Source organism: Lathamus discolor, chromosome 1 (assembly GCF_037157495.1).
Source record: "Lathamus discolor isolate bLatDis1 chromosome 1, bLatDis1.hap1, whole genome shotgun sequence".
NCBI classification, from domain to species: domain Eukaryota; kingdom Metazoa; phylum Chordata; class Aves; order Psittaciformes; family Psittacidae; genus Lathamus; species Lathamus discolor.
This window is the reverse complement of record NC_088884.1, coordinates 112,333,334-112,355,361: the sequence shown is the minus strand read 5'-3', so window position 1 is coordinate 112,355,361 and position 22,028 is coordinate 112,333,334. Positions and strand designations below refer to the sequence as shown.

The 22,028-nt window shown below is 38.8% G+C and overlaps 2 protein-coding genes across 3 annotated transcripts in view; both read right to left on the bottom strand.

Moving 5' to 3' along the window:
- Positions 1-875: 875 nt before the first annotated feature.
- On the bottom strand, positions 876-14,997 carry BDH2 (3-hydroxybutyrate dehydrogenase 2). Its single transcript, XM_065690996.1, has 10 exons — positions 14,836-14,997; positions 12,466-12,546; positions 10,896-10,974; positions 8,663-8,759; positions 8,016-8,124; positions 6,827-6,887; positions 6,066-6,179; positions 5,063-5,121; positions 4,320-4,412; positions 876-3,059 (listed from the first exon to the last, which is right to left on the bottom strand). The coding sequence occupies exons 2-10, from the start codon at positions 12,535-12,537 to the stop codon at positions 3,006-3,008; spliced, it is 738 nt and encodes a 245-aa protein (XP_065547068.1). The 5' UTR covers positions 12,538-12,546; positions 14,836-14,997; the 3' UTR covers positions 876-3,005.
- Positions 14,998-16,393: 1,396 nt separating this feature from the next.
- Positions 16,394-22,028, bottom strand: part of CENPE (centromere protein E) — a 37,132-nt gene continuing 31,497 nt past the window's right edge. For both annotated transcript variants that reach the window (XM_065690973.1, XM_065690982.1), the window contains 6 exons: positions 21,445-21,648; positions 20,774-20,886; positions 20,184-20,281; positions 19,137-19,299; positions 18,415-18,674; positions 16,394-17,345 (listed from right to left, as the gene is read on the bottom strand). In XM_065690973.1, coding sequence (XP_065547045.1) covers positions 17,248-17,345; positions 18,415-18,674; positions 19,137-19,299; positions 20,184-20,281; positions 20,774-20,886; positions 21,445-21,648 — 936 coding nt within the window. In that variant the 3' untranslated portion in view covers positions 16,394-17,247. The remainder of the gene's footprint in view (positions 17,346-18,414; positions 18,675-19,136; positions 19,300-20,183; positions 20,282-20,773; positions 20,887-21,444; positions 21,649-22,028) is intronic.

The following is a 22,028-nucleotide window of genomic DNA, read 5'->3' as shown; positions in this document are numbered from 1 at the left end:
AAGTCCCTTCCCCCCTCAGCCTTCCCAAAAGGCCTACAATCTGAAAGGTAAAAAAATTCATCTATTATCACTGTAATGGAAGGAAAAAAAAGAAATTACCCATTTGCATTAAAACAGACCAGGGAATTAAGAGGTCACAAGAGCATTAAGAAGCCTTATTCTTTAATAATTCCAGCAAGTCTGGTGGATGCATTTCAGCGTTGTAGCTGTTAACACATCCATGAAGAGCTTTCCTAGTAAGGCAAATGACAGCAATCTCCACCCATTTTCTTTTTTTTTACTGGTCCACCAGCTTCTCCACTACCACTGAAAATCTGTATCCCTGTGCTTTAGTGCAACATAAAAAGCAAATGGCATCTCCTTTTATCGAAGGAATTCTTTGACGAAAGCAGCATTTCCTGAGTAGCATCTGTGTGTTACAGTCACCAGTGAACTTAGAAATGTTAATAAAGTAAAATATCCAACAAGTGTAATGAATTTTCTCTAAGATTCTTAATTATATTTTCAGAATACACAATGCAAGTTTCCTGTGTTACTGCAGTGGGAAGATTCTCTTTTCAAGGTAAGTCTGAAAACACCTACTATAGAGGAGGGACTTTGGCCTTCATATGAAAACCCAAACCCATTGAAATGGTATCCTTAACAACTTAACAACATTTGAATTTATGTCAGTGAACATTAGTGGAACCAGTTTGGATAACTCTGGATTTCTACCTCAGCTCAATCCTGCTTGGCTGCCAGGGTCTTTTTTTGAAATACTGGGTACTCAAAACCCCCCTAAACAAACTACACAAGATCAGAGTGCTCCAACCACAATTAAGGGTGAAAGTTAAGCCAAAAATGAGCCTGAAGAAGCCAACATCCACAATACTGTCTCTTTTGTAAAAGTTACATTTATTAAAATAAGTCTGATTTTAGCTAGACATGTCCAATCATCTTTGAAATCAAATAATTTTTATTAGTTTATCAGTTAATACTGAAAATCTTAATTCGTAAAACATGGCAGTTGTTACAGAAACACACACAAAATACTAAACGTTTCCCCCAGTGCTTTCTGATTACTGATTAATCACACTCAGTACATTTATTCTTTAATTCCTCCGCCACATAGATATGTATTTAAAATATATGAATACATATGAAATTACATACAGCTTCATTCACAAACTAGATAAATGGGGCTGCATGCAATTTCTATTAAGGTAACCTTATTTATAGACAGCCAGCCTGTGTAATTCGTGTCCATTTTAATAGTATGTTAGCAAAACAAATAGTTTTGGAATTCAGGTTATCATGTGCCTTAGATCTCTGGGTCAGGATTTATGGCTTTTTTCCCCCCCGAGTATGAGACTTTCTGTGTATAGGTTTCTGATTCATAAATCAAAGCTACCATGTGCTATCACAACAAAAACATACACGAACTCTTGTAGAAACAGTCCTTTTCAGAGAAACAGCCTTGTGTTTTTATATTTGTGAATTATACTAATATTTAACAATCAAGCAATAGAATACAAAGCCTAGCACTTAGCATAAGGATTTGACATTTGTCCAGTATCAATACATCTTTTTGAAGAGTAATATATCTGCTCTATCTAGAGCTGTAAAATCCACTCCTTTTGATTGTGTGCCAGAAGTCTAAGCATATTAATGGAGATCCACCTGTGTATGTAAGCATAATTCTCACACATATAGCCTCATCCATGCCTGCCAGAGTGATGTCCTTGCATAGTACTTTGTGTACATGGAAGGATAAAAACAAACAAACAAAATATAGTAATGATACTTCCAAGACCAATTTAGGAGTGATCTATACCATTAATGAAACAGTTCTGGTCTCCATTTCTCCCACTAGGAGCTCTTCTGTACTAGTTAATGTGCTTTCTAAGTGATTGTAGAACTACAATGATCTTAATGCTCTCTACATTTTGCAAGCTTTAGTCTTAAGCTTTAGAGCAGGCTCCTCTCCATTTCTACTTCAAGAAAACAGCATGGTCTTCATGAAGTAATTATGTGCTTAAACAAAAATCCCTCCCAAACTTCACAAAGGGGCCAATCCAACAAGCCAATCCTGCTTTTTGTGCTACTGCTTTTCCAGATTTCAAAAACCTAATTTGCCCAGGATCTGGGAAATGGACATGGCAGTTGCACAAACCAGCTGTGCATGTACACTGACCCTCTGCTGTATACACAGGAAGTTTCATGCACCCATACACTAAGTATCTAGTGTTTGACTGTCTTGCACTGCCCACTTTGGATCTGTAAGTGTTGTCAGGCATTGGACATTCTATTCAACAATTCAGAGTGCTTTTCTACAGCTCTTACAGTTCTAAACCATTTTGCTAATGATAGTACTGAGCAAAAAGAACTTACTTTATAATTTGCATAGCAGAATCTGCTTTCAAGTGAAATTTGCAATTAGTATGTTCTCTAATACTGAAACATTACCAGTAACAAAATTATTCAGTTGTTCATATCTTCAAATTTCCTATTATTTCTGCTTCTTCTATTTAAACCACACTTAGTTCAGGATCAGTTTGGATGGTTTAATACTAGTTGCTCCATTTTCTCAGGACAGTCTGTCAATGCTAGTAGGAAATCTAATTGTGAATGTTTAGCTTCCAGATACTTTGCAGGATGATAATAAATGTAGTATTTAGTTACTTTCACTCAGATTTGCTTAAAGCACAATTAAGATTTTGTACCTTTAATAATATTCTTTGCCTTCTGAAATCTTACATGTTAAATTGCTATTCTCTCATGTTCTTGGAGTTACCAGAAACTGAAGCCACATGAAGTATGTTTTACTCCAGTATTTCACTATTTAGGGAAAAGTGAATTAGTAAGACCAATCTAGAAAGAGAACATCTAACAGTAAAAATGTACCAAATTTGTTTTGAAGGACATCATATGGGTGATCTAAATCTTTGCCAGCTATCTTATCCGAGAAACACAATCCTCACTTTTTGTCTTTCATGCTATGAATTTCCATTTGCAAGTAGGGTCAATCACAAGCTCCATCCTCCATCAATGATTAGTTCATTACCGGTCACATAGGCAGACTGAAATTACATAACAAGTAACAATTTTAACTAGTTTTTCATGGCTATTAATTACAGGGAAACTCTTTTTCTTTTAATTTAAAGAAAAAATAAACCAACACCCTGGCATTCTTTTTATACAAGCATTTTTTGTTTTGTTTTACAGAAATACCTGAATAAATAGAATACAAACAAACTTAGAAATAGAAGCCTTTTGGCTAACTTGGGGGAGTGTATCAAAAGTATTATTAGGAGCAATATTCACATGAACTAGACTATAGATGTCTTACCTGCAGGAATAATACATCACACTATGATGTTACTAGCTCTTTAGCTTGGCAGAATCTGATCAGGTCAGCCAATAATTATAAGGACACCTAACTGAAACGTTAAATCAGGCAGATTGTGAGGTAAGCAACTAAGCTGTTGGCATTCTTCTCTATGTCAGTACTGAAGCATACTGAATATACTGGAAAACTGGCATTCTGTCTATGTATGGTTGAAAACCCTATGACCAGACTCAAAAAAATTAGTAGCTTTACAGGAACAATAAAACCAAGATGAAAATGGGAAACAAATTACTGAGAGATAGCAACATTAAGACAGTGTTAATTCCATTAAAATACTGTGTTATGGTCAGTGGGACTGCTGGACAAGCCCAGATGAAGCCAGCCCAGTTTTAGATTCATAGTAAATTTATAGCACCCAAAATTACCTTGATACATGCTCATTAATATTGGTAGTACTTGCAGTGGTCATTAAGAATTTGGTGTGTAACAACCTCAGTGAGTCTGTGCTGAAAGGGTAAATTCACTCTGAGCATTAGCCCTTTTAGCTAAAAATGGCCAGCAGTTCAACACTCTTTGAACAGTGAATTTGAATTTGCTCTTGAACAGTGCAGGTAAGTGATGATTACTAATTCTACTTCCTTAAAACATGATCTAGCCATGGTACAAATGTGGAAAAGCAGACAAGCCCATTTCTCATATCATTCAGGATGATCTGGGGTCAGTCAGTTTGCTTGGATGACATCAAACCACCAGCCTACATTACCAAACACCTAATGCCTTACCAATCACTGTCAACATTCAGAGTACTTCTTGCATTGAACCCAGGTTGAACTCAGTAAAATACTGTGGGCTTTGGGCTTTTTGGTGTTTTTTTTTTCTTTTAAATCCATCTTAAAGACAATGCAAATCCTCCTAAAGCAACTTCTCTCTATTGTGAAACAGCAAAGTAGCACAAGATTCTGTGACAGGAAATTTTAATGTTCATACTTACTTCATCAGAGGCCAAGTACACAAAGAGATGGGCCACTTCTTCAGCAGTAGCCATCCTACCAGTCCTCTGTCTGGCTAGAAAGTCTTTCAATGCCTATATACACAGGAGCATTTGGTATATCAAAAATGAAAACTAATTGTTTTAATCTGACATGTATAAAGCAATACTGGAAATAAGCCGTAAGACACAAATTCTTTTAGTACACTGAGTAGGGAATTTATGCTAGACAAATTAGAATATTAACACTGGTATGAATTTCAGGTTTAAAAACGGTAGGAGACTGGACCTAGATCTCTGGTTCCAGAGTAAAGCCACTGTAAGTCAGTTCTTCCTTTGGTGGTAGATACTCCCAGACCTTTCAAATGAGGACTCTCAGTTATCTAGTCAGTTATGGGTAATCATTCTAAACAATTTTGACATGCATAGCCAGGATGCCCTTTCTATTACAGTTTTGCACTAGTCTGTGGCTGCCACATGCCCCAGTAGAAAATATCTTCTACCTTTGCACCAGATGCTGTAACTAATGGTTGCAAATGCTTCCATAGATGACAGACCCTCTGTATTCACTAATAGTAACCTTCTGACACATTAAGACTTCTGTCTTGAGTACAAACTGACCAAACTATCAAAGGAGACACTGCTGCTATGTTATCACTGATACTCTGATATAGGGGACATTCCTGAAAATGGGCAAAGTGCTGCTGCGTATGTATATTTAAAGGGAGTTAAATGTATGTACACACCTGTTCTGGGTTAGGCCGGGCTTGGATTCTTTCCTGTAAAGATGGAGTGTCAACAGTTCCTATGCAAAATTTTAAATTCAGTGTTAAAATTCACCATCAGCAATCATGACAAAAAATGCCGTTCAGTGGATCTATCAAAAACCAGTTGGCCACAGGATCTATTCACCCAACTGGCCAGAAGGATGATCAGAGGCTGGAGCACCTCCCATATTAAGACAGGCTGAGAAAGTTGGGGCTGTTCAGCCTGGAGAAGAGAAGACTGCATGGAGATCTCATAGCAGCCTTCCAATATCTGAAGGGGGCCTATAGGGGTGCCAGGGAGGGACCCTTCTTCAGGCACTGTAGTGATAGACCAGGGGTAACAAGTTTAAATTTCAACATGGAAAGTTCAGGTTAGATATAAGGAAGAAGTTCTTTACTGTGAGGGTGATGAGGCACTGGAACAGGCTGCCCAAAGAAGTGGTGAATGCTCCATTCCTGGCAGTGTGGAAGGCCAGCCTGGACAGAGCCTTGGGCAACATGGTCTAGTGTGAGCAGGGGTTTGGAACCTTAAGGCCCTTTCCAACCCTAACTATTCCATGATTCTATCTGTATGTCTTAACACTTACATGTAACTTCATAATACAATTCAGGACTGCAAAACTATAAATGTGGCATAGGATTCTAAATTTTGAGAGAAGGTGGGACTTTGAGAATCGGATTTAATACTTTTCAGATGGTTAAACCACAGCTAGCCTGTTAGCTAGCCCTTGTCTGCTCCCATCTTCCTAGACTGTATATGTGAAAATAAACATTCAAGTAGCGTGCAATGCATATATAGTGTGCATGTGCTATTTCAAATCTCAAATGTTTCAAGCAGGTCCTGTACCTTTATGTTGTGTACCTTTATGTTGTTGGTAACTTTAGTTGCCACTTTCAAGTTTATTCTTTGTTAATAATGTCAAAGTAAATTGGGCCTTCTAGAATCTGCTCCTAGTTTACAAAATAATGTATAAACACTTACCAGGACATACGCAGTTGCATCTGATGCCTTGTTCAATGAAATCAGCAGCCACAGACTTTGTTAGACCAATAACTGCTGCCTTTGAAGTGCTATATACACATCTGTTCACAACTCCTAACAGAAGGTCAGTGTGAAGGCAGTGTAGAAACATGTTAAAGAAAGAAAAAAAGAATCAAGTTTGTTCCATATACACCTACTGCTGGGCCCCAGCATTTCCTGTAGCACCTGTAGTCCCTCTGTAAGGACAGGCTAACAAAAACGCTGACTGCCAGAATTTTATGCAGGCACGCATGAGAGCAAAGACCTTTCAGTAGTGTAAGTTTGGGGAGTAGTCAAAAAAGCTAACAGAGGAAAGATTTGGGAACAGCAGAGACCCATCTGTTAGTCACCATCAGGCTTCCTTGGGAAGCATAGCTACAGTGCTGATGTAATTGTCATTTCTTCATTGTTTCTCTGAAGTACATATGTAGCAAGGTATCACTGGAAGCAGTTCCTTTTTATTTAATACAAACTGGTAGAAAGGATACTATGAAACATTCAGTACAGATTCAAAAGCTCAGAGGCAAGCATCTTTAGTGTTTCCGCAATTTGCCATCCGTGTCCTTGTGTGTACATATGAGCTAATGTGTGCTCTTTTTTTTTCCTTAACTGTATCCCTCCCCAGGATTGGCAGTGCCCTCTCATTTCAAAGCTGTGCAAGGTTTATTTTGCAGTCCCATAATTTCTGAGATTTATGTAAGGAACTCTAGCAAGCTACTGACCTTTAATGCTGGATGCCACAGAAGACATATTTATAATATTTCCAGATTTCTGTTTGAGCATCTGCAAGAGGATACATAAGTCATTCAAATGCAGACTGTTTTGTCATCTGCAGATCCAGCACAATAGCCCATAACAATCCACGGAACAGCCCTACATGCAATGGATACACAGGGTAGCCAAGCTTAATTGGCACAAATGGGTGCTTATCTTTTTCATTTGCTGACTGAAGTAGTAAAGCAGACTCTGACGTTCTCACTAAGTTCTTCTGAGTCATCTCAGGAGTGAAGACTATGACAGGAAAGAACTTTTTTCCTGTGATAGGTGCCTTGGAATCATTGCCTTTTTGTCACCACAGTAAGCTATACTATGTAGTAACTCTGCTTATGCCATCTACCAAGGCAGTTACTCACAGATCCCATTCAAATGCTAGCTTTGCAGAAGACTAAATCACAACTCTAGCATCTTTGATTTGTAGCTAGATTTCTTCAGGTTATAATCTTTCTAGGCATTCCAAACCCAATGTGCCTAAAGCTTTTATAGAGAAAACTTGAAAATAGGTATCAGCTTAAAACCCCCTATAAAACAAACCAAAACCCAACCCAAACCAGAAGGACTGGAATAAGATTGAAAAGAGTAATCGCCATCCAGTCATGGTCACAGCTTCCACATGTGGCCTTTGCATTTACAGGAATATAAACTCCTTATTCAGTTCACAAGTTTTTGTAGTCCCAAACCCAGTTATTATGTCAACAAGTGTCCTCATGCTGCCACACTGTTCTGATATAACCAGCATGTTGCCATCAGTGGCACTGAATTGCTTCACAAGATAGTTTTCAAGAGTTCCAGAAAATTCATGTTACTATACATTATTTGCAATTATTTTGTGCAGCTGTGTGCTATAGTAGAATGTGGTAGCACTGTATTGCACTTGTTATGTAAAGATTTGCAGCTCTGCATTTGAAGGATTTTAGTTACATAGCGCAAGCCCCTGGATGTATCTTCTCTACCACATCTTTTAGACAGGTTGTCTGCGTGAAGAATTATACAATGCAGAGAAAGTTTTAGAAGCTGCATACTAGCATTTTTATGTCAAATCCCATGCTGTCACAGTGGCAACAATTTAGACCTCTCACACTTTAAACAGTGCAGCAGAGACTGAAAACAAAATCACAGGCAAGCAATCCCTACCTTAGGAAGGAATGTCTTGATCATTAGATACATGCTGCGAACATTGAGGTTCATAGTGAAGTTCCAGTCTTGATCCTCACAGTCCAGAATGGTTCCATGATGAACAAACCTAGAATAAGTGCATGAACTGGATTAGTCTGTAGTTTACACTTCTGTGGCTTTTAAGGCACATTTTCTCATATAATTTTGCACTAGATAACTCTTCCAACCCTGAAAAGGAGGGACTAGAGCTCTTTCCAAGAAAGCAAGCAACAGTGTATTTCTTCAGATGAGTATCAGGGACACAAGGCAGACTCAGTATGTGCAAAGAAATGTTTTGTCCTTACTGCCAAGCAAGACCAAAGAAAAGCAGAGCACTAGCGGACCCTCAGCTTTGCTCACTGTTGTGCTAGGAGGGCCAAAGCTATTAGTGCTGGGCACCCACAGAGTGTGGAAAACACAACAAATCCAAGAGCCATTCTGTCTTGGCCTGGGTAACGTGGCTACACATGAGAAGTTCAGGTTTGATGAAAACACATGAAAGTTTGTCTTAAAGGCATAAAGTGAATTAAAGCAGAAGAAATAAGATGCATTTAAGTAAAAGGAAGTACTTCTGGAAGACAGGGAAAATTGAAAAAAAAATGTAGGATCAAATGGAAGCTTGTTACCCTGCAATGTTACAGAGGACGTCAATCTTTTCAATCTCCTTGGCCAGATTTTCTATCTGCTCCTTTTTGGTGACATCCAGAACACGTATTTGAATGCCTAGAAAAACATGGTATTTGCTTCACTGTATTTGACTAAGGATCATCGGTTTATTTTTCTGAACTGCTGAGGATTGCACCTACAATTTAAGTGGCTTGACAGGTTGCAGTCCCCCTCAGTGGTGCACCGCAACATGGAGCTCACTGACTGAGAGCTGCACTTAATCATTAGGTTAGTGCAGTGGTTAAATCAGGGCAGCAATGGACAGCAGGTCATGCTTCCTAAAATTTCAGAAGGGAACTAAAGAAAGATCAGCTGATTCAATTTGTTGTAACAGCATCACGCAAGCAGACGAGCTAACATCATTTACCATAAAAAAAAAACATTTCCAATAAGCTTGAATTCCGCTATATTCTCAAACTGAACAATTACAGAATCTGTATAATCATAACAAGCTTCCATGTCCATGTATTTAAAAACACGCAAGAAAAAACCTCCAAACAAACACCACCACCAAAATCCACAACAACCAAACACCTTATATTCAGTCAGACTTCCCCATGTTCCAACTTCTTTCTCTGTCGACTTTCATCTTTCTGCTGTGGGCCTCTGAGAAAAGTGTTTGTTTGGAGGTTTCTTCTTGTGTGTTTTTAAATATCATTATTATTTTAAAACCATGAGAGCAGTTGCACCAGAAAAGGGGCCTGCAGAGGTTGTTGATGAAATTCCATCCTTGGAGATGTTCAGAACTTGACTCAACACAGCCCTGAGCAACCTGCGCTAACCACAGCTACTTTGAGCAATAGGCAGGACTGTAAGGACAGTGCAGGCAAGATGTTTACGGCCTCCAGAGGTCTCATCCAGCATACATGATTCTAGACATGCTGTAAAGCTGCCTGTAAAGCATCTGAGCGATATCTAAATTATGGGAGAATTTGATCTGAAATTGATAAAACCCTCTTTCTTTTGAAGTCAAACTGACATGTCCTTGAACAGGTTTCATATGCCTTAGTTAAATGATACAGACACTTTTGAAGAGATTTGTGTATAATGATGCAATTAAGACTACAGGTTGATGATTTACATCAGCACACTGGAATTACCTCTCCTGGATAAAATTCAAAGACCACAATGTGCCAAGCCTTGATGAATTGCAGCTTAACTAATTGTATGTCAAAAGAATGGATATGGCTCTGAGTATATGGAAAATTACCTCTTGTGACCACAGCAGCAGAAAGAAAAACACCACACAGTTGAAAACTTAACACTTTTCTAAACACCTGCAGAATAAAGCTGGAAAAGTCCTAAAGTTCCCAAAGAGTTACAAAGGGATTGCTTCTGGTGAACTCCAGTCAATAGAGACCAACGTTCACTCTAAAACCTGCGCTAGAGAAAAGTGCTTTTGCAATATTTGACTGTCACCCTATAACAGGAATTCCTTAAATCCAATTAATTCCATCAAATTAAGTTGGAAGAATTTTCAGTTGTAAAATACATCCAAGTCTTACTTTTTATTTCAAGACTGAAAAGTTATTTTTCTATGACGGTGCACGCTTGTGTCACTTATGATTAAGAAACACAGCTACGCAAAACTACTCCTTGCAGTATGTTCCTGTGACATCAGTAGGAAAGTCATCTTAAGGCCTGAACATTTGTGCAAATGGAACAGGCTTATCTAGTGTTGCGGGGTTAGTTTCTGAAGACATAGTCAACTTTAGTAGGCAGCTATCCTCTTAAGGTGTTCCTTTGTAACTACTTGCCATGAAAACGCAAGACACTAAATTTACTTTTTGTATAGCTGGATGCTAGCCATTGTGATGAGTGAAAAGCATTCTGTGCCTTTTAGAGTGCTGTGTTTGACAATTAACCGAGTGATCTCAAAAGATAACTGAAATGGGTGCCACTCTGGGAAGCAGAAATGAGCTGCTCTGTGACACAAAAACCTCAAGTTATTTCGCATGCCTTGAATAATACTCTGTCCGATACGCTGATGTTGCAGTATGTTACATGCTGAATCTCTGCCATTCCACATCACAGAATAAAGCAATGCCAATACCTAAAGAATTAGTCTGGATATTTTCTTTTTTTTTTTTTTCCCCTGGTCTTTTGAAGTTTGCCCTACCTTGAAGTTAGATTTCAGCCATTCTACACCAAAACTTGCAAAAGCTGAACCAAAAACTACTGTATGTCATTTACCTGGATATTTCTCCAGCTCTTGCAGCTTAGGCTCATTGATATCTGTAGCAATGACTTTGGCTCCCTCTTTTGCAAAAGCCTGAAGAATACAAGAGAGGCAGTTTATATTTAGATAGTCCAGATCTTACCAGAAAAATAATTGTTTCCTCCTCCTTTCCTTTTTGGCTTGAATCAAAGTTGGCTGAAGGCAGTTGATCTCTCACTTTTAATTTAGGGCATGTCGGGGAGTAACAGGCATCAATTACCAGACATCCTGGGGACAACTAAGTAACTGTATGTGATAAAGGACAAGAGTTAACATCTTTTCCTTAAACTATGGAATCCATAAATACAGTATAATAAAAGTAACCAGACTAAGACAACTGGTACTATTATTACCCTTATTAGCTGCACAGACACTAGTAAGCCTGTTATAAACAGGTAGGTCTAGAGTTGTCTGTCTTGTTGGATATAAATGGGATTTGACAGATAAAGACACAAGTAATAAAAAGAAATGGCAACATAGTACCTTTATGAAAATACTTTACAACCAAACCATTGGAATAGAGCAATATTAAAACAAACATGACTTTCTTTGGCACTTAACCGGAGATACTCTCTCATTCTTGATGCTCCCCTCAAAGCCTTCTTTCTCTGCACTATGATTACTGATAAATCAACACCTATGCTAACAAAGTAACCTCTGTGTCAAAATTATTCTGACATCTCAGACTGTAGCCCCTAATCTTCAAAATAAGCACCTCAAGTGCAGCTTAAAAGGACAGTGGCATTTAACAAAAATGGTCTTCCTTCCATGCTTGTTGGCTATTTACAAATGTACAATTATCTACTCCTTTGGACTAAGTGTTTTAATGTAAGTGCCAAGATTAGCAGTCTCCTGCTTTCTTAACTGCATGCGAAACTAACTAGGATTGGCAGAAATTCTTCTTACAAGAGCTTTACCCAGCTTGTTGATTACAATACAGAGATACAGAGATAACCTCACTAGCTTCTCTGTCTGCTATGGAAGAATGAAACGGCAGGGGGAGAACTGGTCTAAAGGAATTAAAAGGTAGCCAGAAAGTTGATACACATGTTGAATTCTGTTCAAGTGATTGAATTCTGAATTATTTCTCACAGTTGCTCATGGTGAACAACACTGTAGCTGTGCAGTCAGTGTCATGTAAGAGTTATGTCAATGATTAATGTAAATAAAATATCATTGTTTTACTATAGGGTATAAGAAGTAATACTCCTTCTACCCTTATCTTCTTCCAGAGCAAAGCAGCAGAGATATAGGATTAAAGGTACAGACAGTACCAGCTGTGTATTGTTAAAAAAAAGCAGTTGCAGCAGCTGAATTTTGCCCTTATCCTTGCCTGATGTCACCACTTGGAGCCTCAGACTTTCAGAAATTCAAACAGCACAATGCATGCAATACAGTGACTCTATTATTCCCTGATTTTTTCAATGAATAGTTCTGGCTTCATCTACAGTTTATGAATTCAAGAACTTGCTTGGTGCGGCTGTCCCTGGCCAAACTAGCACTAGAACCTAGCTTAGGTACAGGAGAACAAATTTTCCCACTTACTATAGCAGCTGCTCGTCCAATCCCCTGTGCTGCTGCCGACAGCAGTATGACCTTCCCATCAAGCCGACCCATGCTGCTGATCTGTGCAGACAGAAGATGTCACAGAATCTTTAACAAAAAGATGAACCAACAACATTCCTGGGAATCGGATGCAAACTCATTCCAAAAACTAGAATTGATTCTGAGTAGCTCTAACATCAAATCGCTTCACAGACTGTCCTGTTTTGCTGCAGTGTGACCTTGAGTCACCCAGGGTGCTGAGGGGAGGCTGCCTCAATATTTGTTTTAGTTTATTTTCTTACTATAGTAAGAAGCTAAAAAAGTATCAGAAGGTATCTGAGCTCAAAAGCCAAGCTTTTTTATAGCAGAAGCCAGACTTTGTTTTGCCTTAAACAGAAAAGTAAAGATGAAACAGAAGCACAGCAGTTCATAATCTTGTGTTTCCATTGTCTGTTCTGTTCGTAGAAAGCAGGTCTGCCTTCTATTCCTCGAGCTCATCAACTTCCTAGATTGCAATCAATTCCACACAATACCCTGGGCCTTGGTGTTGGCTCTGAATTGTCTCAGGAAACTTCCAGCACTGCAAATTCCCAGCTGCAAGAAGGCAGAGAGGAGGGGAGAATCATAAAGCTCTGTCCTCTCTTGCCCTTCTCACCTTCCTTGCTCTCAGGGGACTACTGAGCATACTCAGGACAAGCAATAGGGAAACTCTAAGATGTTCTACCTTACTCAGTGTGTAGCAGACAAAAGGCAAAACGTTGCCCTCCTATCTTCTGCCCAAGCACACACTTTGAAATGTTGTGGCATGTTTAAAGAAAAAGAGCATGTAAAGTTGCAGACAGGTAACTAAAAAGCAAATGCAATCCTCTCCCTCCTGTGGATTTTTCGTTATGTAAGGGACAAACTACTGAACAGGGTGTTTCAGAGTTAAGCCATTGCATTTCAGTGAGAGTGCAGTATCTGGTATTTGTTAACTGGGTTATCAATAACCAAAACTTTCTGCACTTTTAACCCACAGAGCAAAATCTGTTGATGTAGCTATGAATGTAGAAAGGCATCCCAAGAACCTGAAGTCTTAAAAAAATATACATGAATCCAACATACCAAGTACTTCACTGAGAAGTTAAGATAAAGATACCATAATCTCCCCTAAATTAGCAGACAACACTGTCATCTAGATGCTCAAATCCAAGCTGTGGGTCAGATTGCAAAGTCAAATTCAGTGTCCTGTATCTTAAACCAAATTATTAATTTATTTGATTTTGCCGAGAAATCCTGTCTATTTTCTCAGCAGCTTTTCCCTACAACAGTTGCAGCAAAACCAGTGATCCCCTGAAGGTTACAGATTCAACAAATCAGACTTCTAAAGAAACTGAATGGAAAAATTCTTTCCATTCTAATATATAAAACCATTAAATCTTTGATTTAAGTCACTGACAGCTTATTTATCAAGACCAACCAACTTCCCCAACACGAATCCTTCCCCACAGGCTGCAGTTCTTCAGAAACTGCTGCAGCGTAGGTCCCTTACATGGGTGCAGTCCTTCTTCATGAAGGACTCCTCCAAGTGTGGGTCCCCCACAGGGGCACCAGTCCTGCAGTAAACCTGCTCCAGCATGGGCTCCTCTCTCCATGAGCCACAGTTACTGTCAGGACTGTGCTCCAGCACAGCCTTCCCATGGGATCACAGCCACTTTTGGGCATCCCCCTGCTCTGGCATGGGGTCCTCCCCGGGCTGCAGGTGGGTATCCGCTCTGCCATGGACCTCCATGGGCTGCAGGGGAACCTCTGCTCCAGCACCTGGAGTACCTTCCCTTCCTTCTGCACTGACCTGGGTGTTTGCAGAGGTGGTCCTTCCACTTCTCTCTCTGGCTGCAGTTGCTCCTGTGCAACAACTTTTCCCCCGTTTTTAAACACATTATCCTAGAGATGCTACCACCATTACTGATGGGCTCGGCCCTGTCCAGCAGCTGGTGAGTCTCGGATCTGGCTGGCATTAGCTCTGTCAGACACCTGGGAAACTTCCAGATGCTTCTCACAGAAACCACTGCACTATTTCTTCCCCCCTGCTACCCAAATCTTACACGCTCCCTGAAGGCAGAGGAAGCTTTTTGGGGTCTTTTTGGTCACATGTATCTTTTCAGCAGAAAAGAGACAACAAAAACTGTTCAAGTACTGCTGTAAATCACCTTAACACTTTGTAAGCACAACACACTATAGATACATTTTTCAGCCTCACAAACGTGCACAATAAATATTTTTCAAACAAGCAAGCACAAGAAATACATTTTTCAATCCAACGATCAGTTTTTATGAACATTTGCTGATTCTATGAGGCATTTAAAAATAAATGTTAATTCAGTCACTCACCGAGCGAGCGCAATCGGCGTGTTATATTTGGTGACCTTTGTGCAAAATGAAGTACAGTATCTTCTCTGCTGTGCTTATTGGGAGTTGTAGTCTAAGCAGTAAATTTCTCTAGAACGTAATTTCCTGTTGAAACATTGAGATGCCGCCACCTACCGAAACTCGAGACTGAATGCTGTGCTTTTATTCCTGCAGAAGAAAGGACAAAAAAAAGGAGCACCAGCGTTCACCCTCCATTCTGCTTAAGGAAATCAAGAAATCCACAAGATTCCTACCAGAACAGGCCACAGACATGTTTTTTCCCAAGCAATCTCTCTTTAAGCCGTATAAGCTACCTAATTCCAGACTAGGACAATAATTTATTGATGTTTCATGAAGAATTTGGAGTCCTGCCTTAACTTGTAAGGCATATTTTCCTCAGAAAAGCCACTTGCATGGCTAAACTGGGATAACGTTACTTTATGTGTTAAGTTTGTCTTGTCTTTCTGCTAAATTACGATAGCTTTTAAAACAGAACTGCCCCTGTAACTGTGTATAAGAAAGGTAGATCTATGTATACATGCATTGTTTCTCCCTTCCAAGAGGGAAAAAATTAGTTTAACTCATTTATTAAAGCACGAAGATGGAACAAATAAAAGCTGGTAAGGGAAATATCTTTCAATCATGGTGGAAATTGTAAAAAACAAACCAAACAAAGCAAAAAAAGAAAAAAGATCCAAACCCCAACCGACCTACCTCAAACCAAGCAAGCTAAAGAACACTACCACAAAAGCATCAGCACTTCACACATATCATTGTCAGGAAATAAACTGCTCCTACATGCCCATGGCTGTGGTAGGAAAGGAGACAGTTCATTGCTGAACACAGTAATAGTACTGAGAACCTTTGTAGTTTTGGTTAGCAATATCTTTAAAAGCTTCCCAAAATACATTTCAGGTCAAAAGACAGAAAAATGCTTGCAATTTCTTAGTAGTTATAATAGTTAGTACAGTTTTTAGCTATTCAGGACAAAAGATACTTGGTTCTTTTAGATACCTCTTAAAGACCTCCATCACATAAATAATCCTTGTGCAACTCTTCCGAGGACCGTAACTGCTGCATGCCAGGAAACATGTCAGTGTAACCATTTGCTTATCAGTTTGGGTAATCCCAAATGGAGTACTTAAACACCTGCATCAAAAGCTTTATTCATATAAAATAAGCATTATGATTTTGATACATGTATCTTCCCTAAATATGACTCTTGCATCATGAGGATGATTTTGTTCTTAAACAGAGTTGATCTTTGGTTTTGAGTGTCAAATTCCTATTTAGTTGGCAGTGGAGGGCATGTGAGGAAGAACTATCTTTTAGACCCCAAACATTTTCTGACAGACTCACAAAATTAAACACCAATGAGACTCATGCAACAGTAAATTTCCACACAAAGTAATAATTGCAGAAAGGTAGGTAAGACAAGAAGCAAGATAATGATGGAAGTGATGTGATTACTATAAGAAGTTCTTAGACACTGAATATTGTAATCAAACACCCTTAGATCATAGCAAAAGTGACCAGCAAATATTTTTAAATACTTAATATTTTATTGTCAAAACAAATGTTATTACACAAAACATACAAAAAGTAGGTCTCATACAATGCAGATAAGCAGGCTATTAAAATAGTGTGTCTTGCAGCCCTGATCACCATTCAGTTTACTTTCAGTTCACTAGAGTAGCAGAGAAAAGTCAGGTCCACTGCTTAGTAGTAAAAAATTCCAGTAGCAACTTCAGACAGGCACTAGAAGCATTTCGAAAGATGATGCAAAATACAAAGTTATTCTTGGTATCATAACTGGATGAGCTTAGAAATACTGTAAGATGTTTAAAAGGAACCCTTGATTGTGCCCTATAAACAGAAAATTAGTGAGTTCAGTTGCAATGTCCAGATAGGTTAAACTTGTGGTGAAAATGCAGTTTCTGTGGACTTAAGAGAAAACATAGTATAAAAACTGTATGCTGAGAAACAAAAAGCACCGTTCTTTCCAACTCAACAGCACTCTGAAGACACAAGTATTGCCCACCCAGAAGAGGGCTGGTTTAGGAATGACGGAATTTAGTTTACAACTGAGAAATTTCACAATAGATTGATGTTCCATTCCCATTTCCTTTTCTTTAATACATTAGCTTTTCTTTCTTTGCCATCCAGGAAAGAAACAAGCCACCAAAGCAGAACATCATCAGATCAGCGGTTTGTGGGCAACACGACTGCTTTTCCAATTGCACGAAGTAGCAACTCCAAGATAGCAAGGGATCTGCATGCCAGTGCTTTTCTCACAATTTGAGAGGCTGATTGCTTTTCACCTGAAGTAATTCTCTTTCATATATGCAGGTTCTGGCTGTAGCGACAGTAAAGCCAGCTTACAACAAAACACCTTTATTGGGTGATACAATCAGAGGCTTTGTCTTTCTCTGAAGTTCCAAACCAGTGTTTAAGATGTTCTTCTGGAGGCTCTTTTCCCACAGGCTGTGTACCTATACAGAAGACAAGAATGTTAAAGCAACACTTAAACTTTCCCAATTAGACAAGCAGTAGGAATACAGCAGTTCAATCCTGACCAGTGTTTCAAATGTCCTCTATCAAAGCTTGCCTTTGAGGAGCTTGGTAACAGTACCAGAAGGAACTGCAATGGGTTATATTCTTTCTGGAAGTCTGCCATTAGTACCTTGAAAACTGGTTAACTTTCCAACATGTCTGCTAGAGGTTTTTCAAAGCAAGTGTGATGATGAGGGCAGTAGCATTAATATGCTAGTGTACAGCACTAGGAGACCTCCTCAGATGTAAGAAATCTTGAGCAGGCCTGAGGAACAGAAGTTATCAAGACAGCTACTACTGCAGCTGAAGCCAGAAGGCAGACAGATGCAACAGCGACTGAAGTCTATTACCTTGAAGTTTAGAAAAAACATTAGCCAGCAGGTAACTTCGAACAGTTTTGCCAGAAGTCGGTGTTTAACCAATGTAAAGTTAAAAAGCAAAACAGTGTAGAGCATCAGCTATCCGGTAATCATAGAATCACAGAATAGTTAGGGTTGGAAAGGCCCTTAAGATCATCTAGTTCCAACCCCCCTGCCATGGGCAGGGACACCTCACACTAAGCCATGTCACCCAAGGCTCTGTCCAGCCTGGTCTTGAACACTGCCAGGGATGGAGCATTCACAATGCTATGTGTAATTATATGTGTATGATGTAATGATATTCTGCTAACTAAAAAGTCAGTCATAAAAACTTCCAACAAAAGTAAAAAAAAAAAACGAAAGAAACAAAAGATTTGCAACAAAAAAAAAAAACAAAACTGTATAATGTTCATGGGGTGAAGAGTTCATTTAAGTATTTAGGTTCTGTAGAACATACATAAGCTTCATGGCTCCAGCTGGTCAGCTCTACAATTGTCAGCTGACTAACCACTCAGGAAAATTGTGTTACCATGCAAGCTTCAGGTCAGAATATAGGAAGTACAGAGTATTTACCACACTCATCTCACAGACCACCCCTTATATTTTACCTCTCCAAACCTTTACAGGACACTATCATTGTGTCACACACCTGTAAATATACCCAAGCTGGAATTATCAAAGAAATTTGTTGCAGAAGTTGGTGGCGGAGTTTTCACTGCATCCGGAGTCACAGCCTCCTGAGAAATAGGTTCCTTGGCAGGTGAAGGCATTTGCACTTTAAGGGAATACGACACTGTCTTCTTTGGGGAACTCGGTATCATCTCTCGAGCATTTTCTCTTGAGAGTTTCTCTTTCTTTAGTGCTCTTTCTTTCCATTTTCTAACTTCCTCTTTCAGTTGAAGCTCATTACTGAAAAATAGAAACAAAACACACTGCAGCATTTAATTACGAAAAATTTAAAGTAGTTCCTTTATATAAGGAAAAAAACCCCTCCCAACAGACAGTTCCTGTATTTTCAGATGTCATACAACACACACACGGCAATGCAACACCATATCTGTGTCATCTTGCTTTCAGAGGCAATTTATTTTGTAAACTAAAAAATTTTCCAACATACAATTTAAGTATATCTTCTAGCATTTAAGAGATTAAAAAAATAAAACACAAAACCAAGGTCAAAGCCATAGAGATACATAAGCAGGGCAGGAAGTCACTAGCTTTAAATTTAAGTTTAATATGAAAGTATCTAGAAAATCTTATATTAATAGTAATTACTCACTTCTATAGGCCTCCCAGAAAGAGATGCTGATGACATACACAGTTAAATAGCAAGAGATAATTTGACATGTTGTTGATCAGCTTTATACTTACCTTTGTAGAATGTCAAGTTGTTTTGTCAGGTGTGAGTTCTCTTTCTGTAGTTTCACTCTTTCAGATTTTAGAATAAGTATTTGTGTGCTCTGCACAATACCACTGCCACCACCACAAGTAATAGGCATTTGGGATTGCTGAGGATCTTCTTTTTCTGGCACCACTAGGAAACAGTTGTATGCAGATACATGCATTATTTGGACAGTCAATAGATTATTTTTTTTAGTCTACTCCTTCCTATGGTCTTACATGTAAAACCTCACACAATTACAAGTGCCATTACAATAGTTTTCCATTTTGTTTTTGTAAACCACCACCTCCTCTCCTCCCCCCCCCCCCCCCCCCCGGGCTATTCACACTGCCAGGGAGATACTGAGAAAATTAAGAGAATATTCACTGGGTCATTTAGAGTTAAAATAGTTATAGTTTCAAATATGTAATAATTATGATTAGAATTAGCTATTCACATGTGAAGTCAAGGAAAAAATGGCAAATGTGCTGGGACCTGTTTAGTATAGAGAAAAGACTAAACGGAGAGGGGATCTCATTAATGCATTTAATTATCTAAAAGGCCCATACCAGGAAGATTGTGCCATACTCTTCTCAGTGGTGCCCAGTGACAGGATGATGAGTAACAGCCATAAAGTAAAACACAAGAAGTTTCACCTCAACATGAGATAGAACTTCCCTATGTTGAGGGCGGCAGAGCACTGGAACAGGCTGCCCAGGGAGGTTGTGGAGTCTCCATCTCTGGATGCGATTCTGTGGATCCACCTGGACGCATCCACCTGGATGCATTCCTGTGTAACCTGCTCTAGGTGGCCCTGCCTTGGCAGGGGGACTGGACTAGATGATCTCTTCCAGCCCTAATGATTCTGTGATTCTGTACATGCACCTAACATTTTACTTTCCACCTCATCTTCCAATGCACCCAATCCTTCTTATACCCTTTGAGGCAAAACACCTACATCTCAATCTGGACTTCAACCATATAACCTTAAAACTGAATGTTTAACATAGATCTCCTTATATTTGTTTTGAATTTACCAGTAACATCATGCTGTTGATGTGCTCTTCTAAGTTCCTCTTTCAGCTTTGTTACCTGTTTTTCTTGGTGTTCTGCCAGAGCTTTATAATTAGCAAGTCTATTTGAGGCAGGAAGGGAGAAAAAAAAAAAATAATTCTTAGTTTAATAATCACAGTTGCAGGAGAGCTACTATGTGCTATCAAATACAAACCAAAGTTATTACAGGTAAAACTATATAAACCTGGTTGTCAGATTTTAGGTAGAGTGCAAGAAACAATAAACTGGACTAGAATTCTCTCTGTATCTATTCACTCCAGTGACTTAGAGTGATTTTAATTACTGCTTTCCCCTCACCTTCTTTTATCAGAAAAGTTATTTCATTTATGGCTGAACATGGGTTGGTTGATATTTTGGTGCGCATACAGGGTAGGAGTTTTATAATCAACCCAAGATGCATGTGGTTTTTACTTTCTATGGGATCTAGCTACAGCAAAAACCTAGGACACAAAGCTGAATGCTCACTTCTTATTCTGTTGAAAAGAATAAATGGAAAAGTAAGAGCTAAGAGCTAAAGAGTGGACAACTATAACAAGGTAAAAGCTGAACTTACTTTGTATCAAAAGATTTGGATTGTTTCATTCTTTCCATATCACATTTTACCAACTGTGTTTTGAGATTATCAATTTCTTCTTTATACAACTCAGCACCTTTATCTAATTTTGCCTGAAAATAAAAGATTCAGTGTTAAGAAAGGCTTGTTTCTTAGCAGTGAGTTTAAGGGTTGCTTACCTTGTATCTTTACTGCTAGATTTTGCAGGACAAGACTGGGAGCTGGAAGTTATTTCGGAGTAAGAATGCCCACATTACCAACTAGCACTATAGTATCAGCTGGTATTCTGCCTCTGGTGTATTACATGCAATCATCTTTAGCAAGTTTGACTTGCTTGCACATCTAAGTCAGGGAATTTTGAACTAGTATGCAATCATATTACCTACTGAAAACAGCTCACACTTCAGTTTCAAAATAAAACTTAGAATGTTTCAGAAATACATCACATAAGCGCTTCTAATATTGCTGAGCCCAGGACTATGGGTTGTAAGTTTTGCTTCTGAAAGCTGCAGTCATAGAGTGTGAAACTGGCAAGTACAGTGTTTTACTCTAAGAATACCATACAAACTAAACTGACTTGAGAGAGCTACGTTTCATCTACAGCTCTTCTCAAGCAGGCTCTCTCTCCAAGATCAGATGAGAATGAGAAGAGTGAAGTATTTTGCTCATACCTGAAGACTCTGATTCTCTGTCAAGGCAATTTTGAGGCACTTCTCCATCTCATTCAGTTTGTCTTGCAGTTGGGAGAGCTCGCTTGTTTCCATTTTAGTTCTTATCTGTGCTTGTAACTTGTTTATAGTGTCATCTTTCTCTTCAAGATTTTTTCCTACTTCTTTTATTACATTTTCCAATTCCTGAATTTTTACTTCCATAGCCTATTGGAATATATCAATCAGTTATGAGTAGTTATAAGAAAGGATACAACAGTAACAACACATGGTCATACTCTTAATAAAAGGAAAACCCAAACCACACAAGAACATCCAACACTACAGGCTCTATGGCGACTCTTGGTGTCTACCTCATGGTTTTGTGTCACCTTTTACTATTCTGAAACACTCAAGTCTGATGAGAAAAAAAAAAAAGTGCTTCAAACAAGGGTAACTGTGACAAAAAATAGGACAGAGAGAAAATGAGTCCTCAATCCTTAGGATTAAAGACAGAATTATTCTCCAGCTTCCTATTTGACATAGTGAGTACCATATACTTAATGGAAGTATCAAGAGTATCACCCTATTAAAATCAATACAACAAA

Coding starts and splice junctions, on each gene's coding strand:
- BDH2 (XM_065690996.1), bottom strand. CDS start 12,537: ATGGGTCGGCTTGATGGGAAGGTCATACTGCTGTCGGCAGCAGCACAG. Junction 4,413..5,062: donor CCCGGCCTAACCCAGAACAG/GTGTGTACATAC, acceptor CTGTGTATATAG/GCATTGAAAGACTTTCTAGC. Junction 3,060..4,319: donor TGTACTTGGCCTCTGATGAA/GTAAGTATGAAC, acceptor ATGTAATTTCAG/TCTGCCTATGTGACCGGTAA.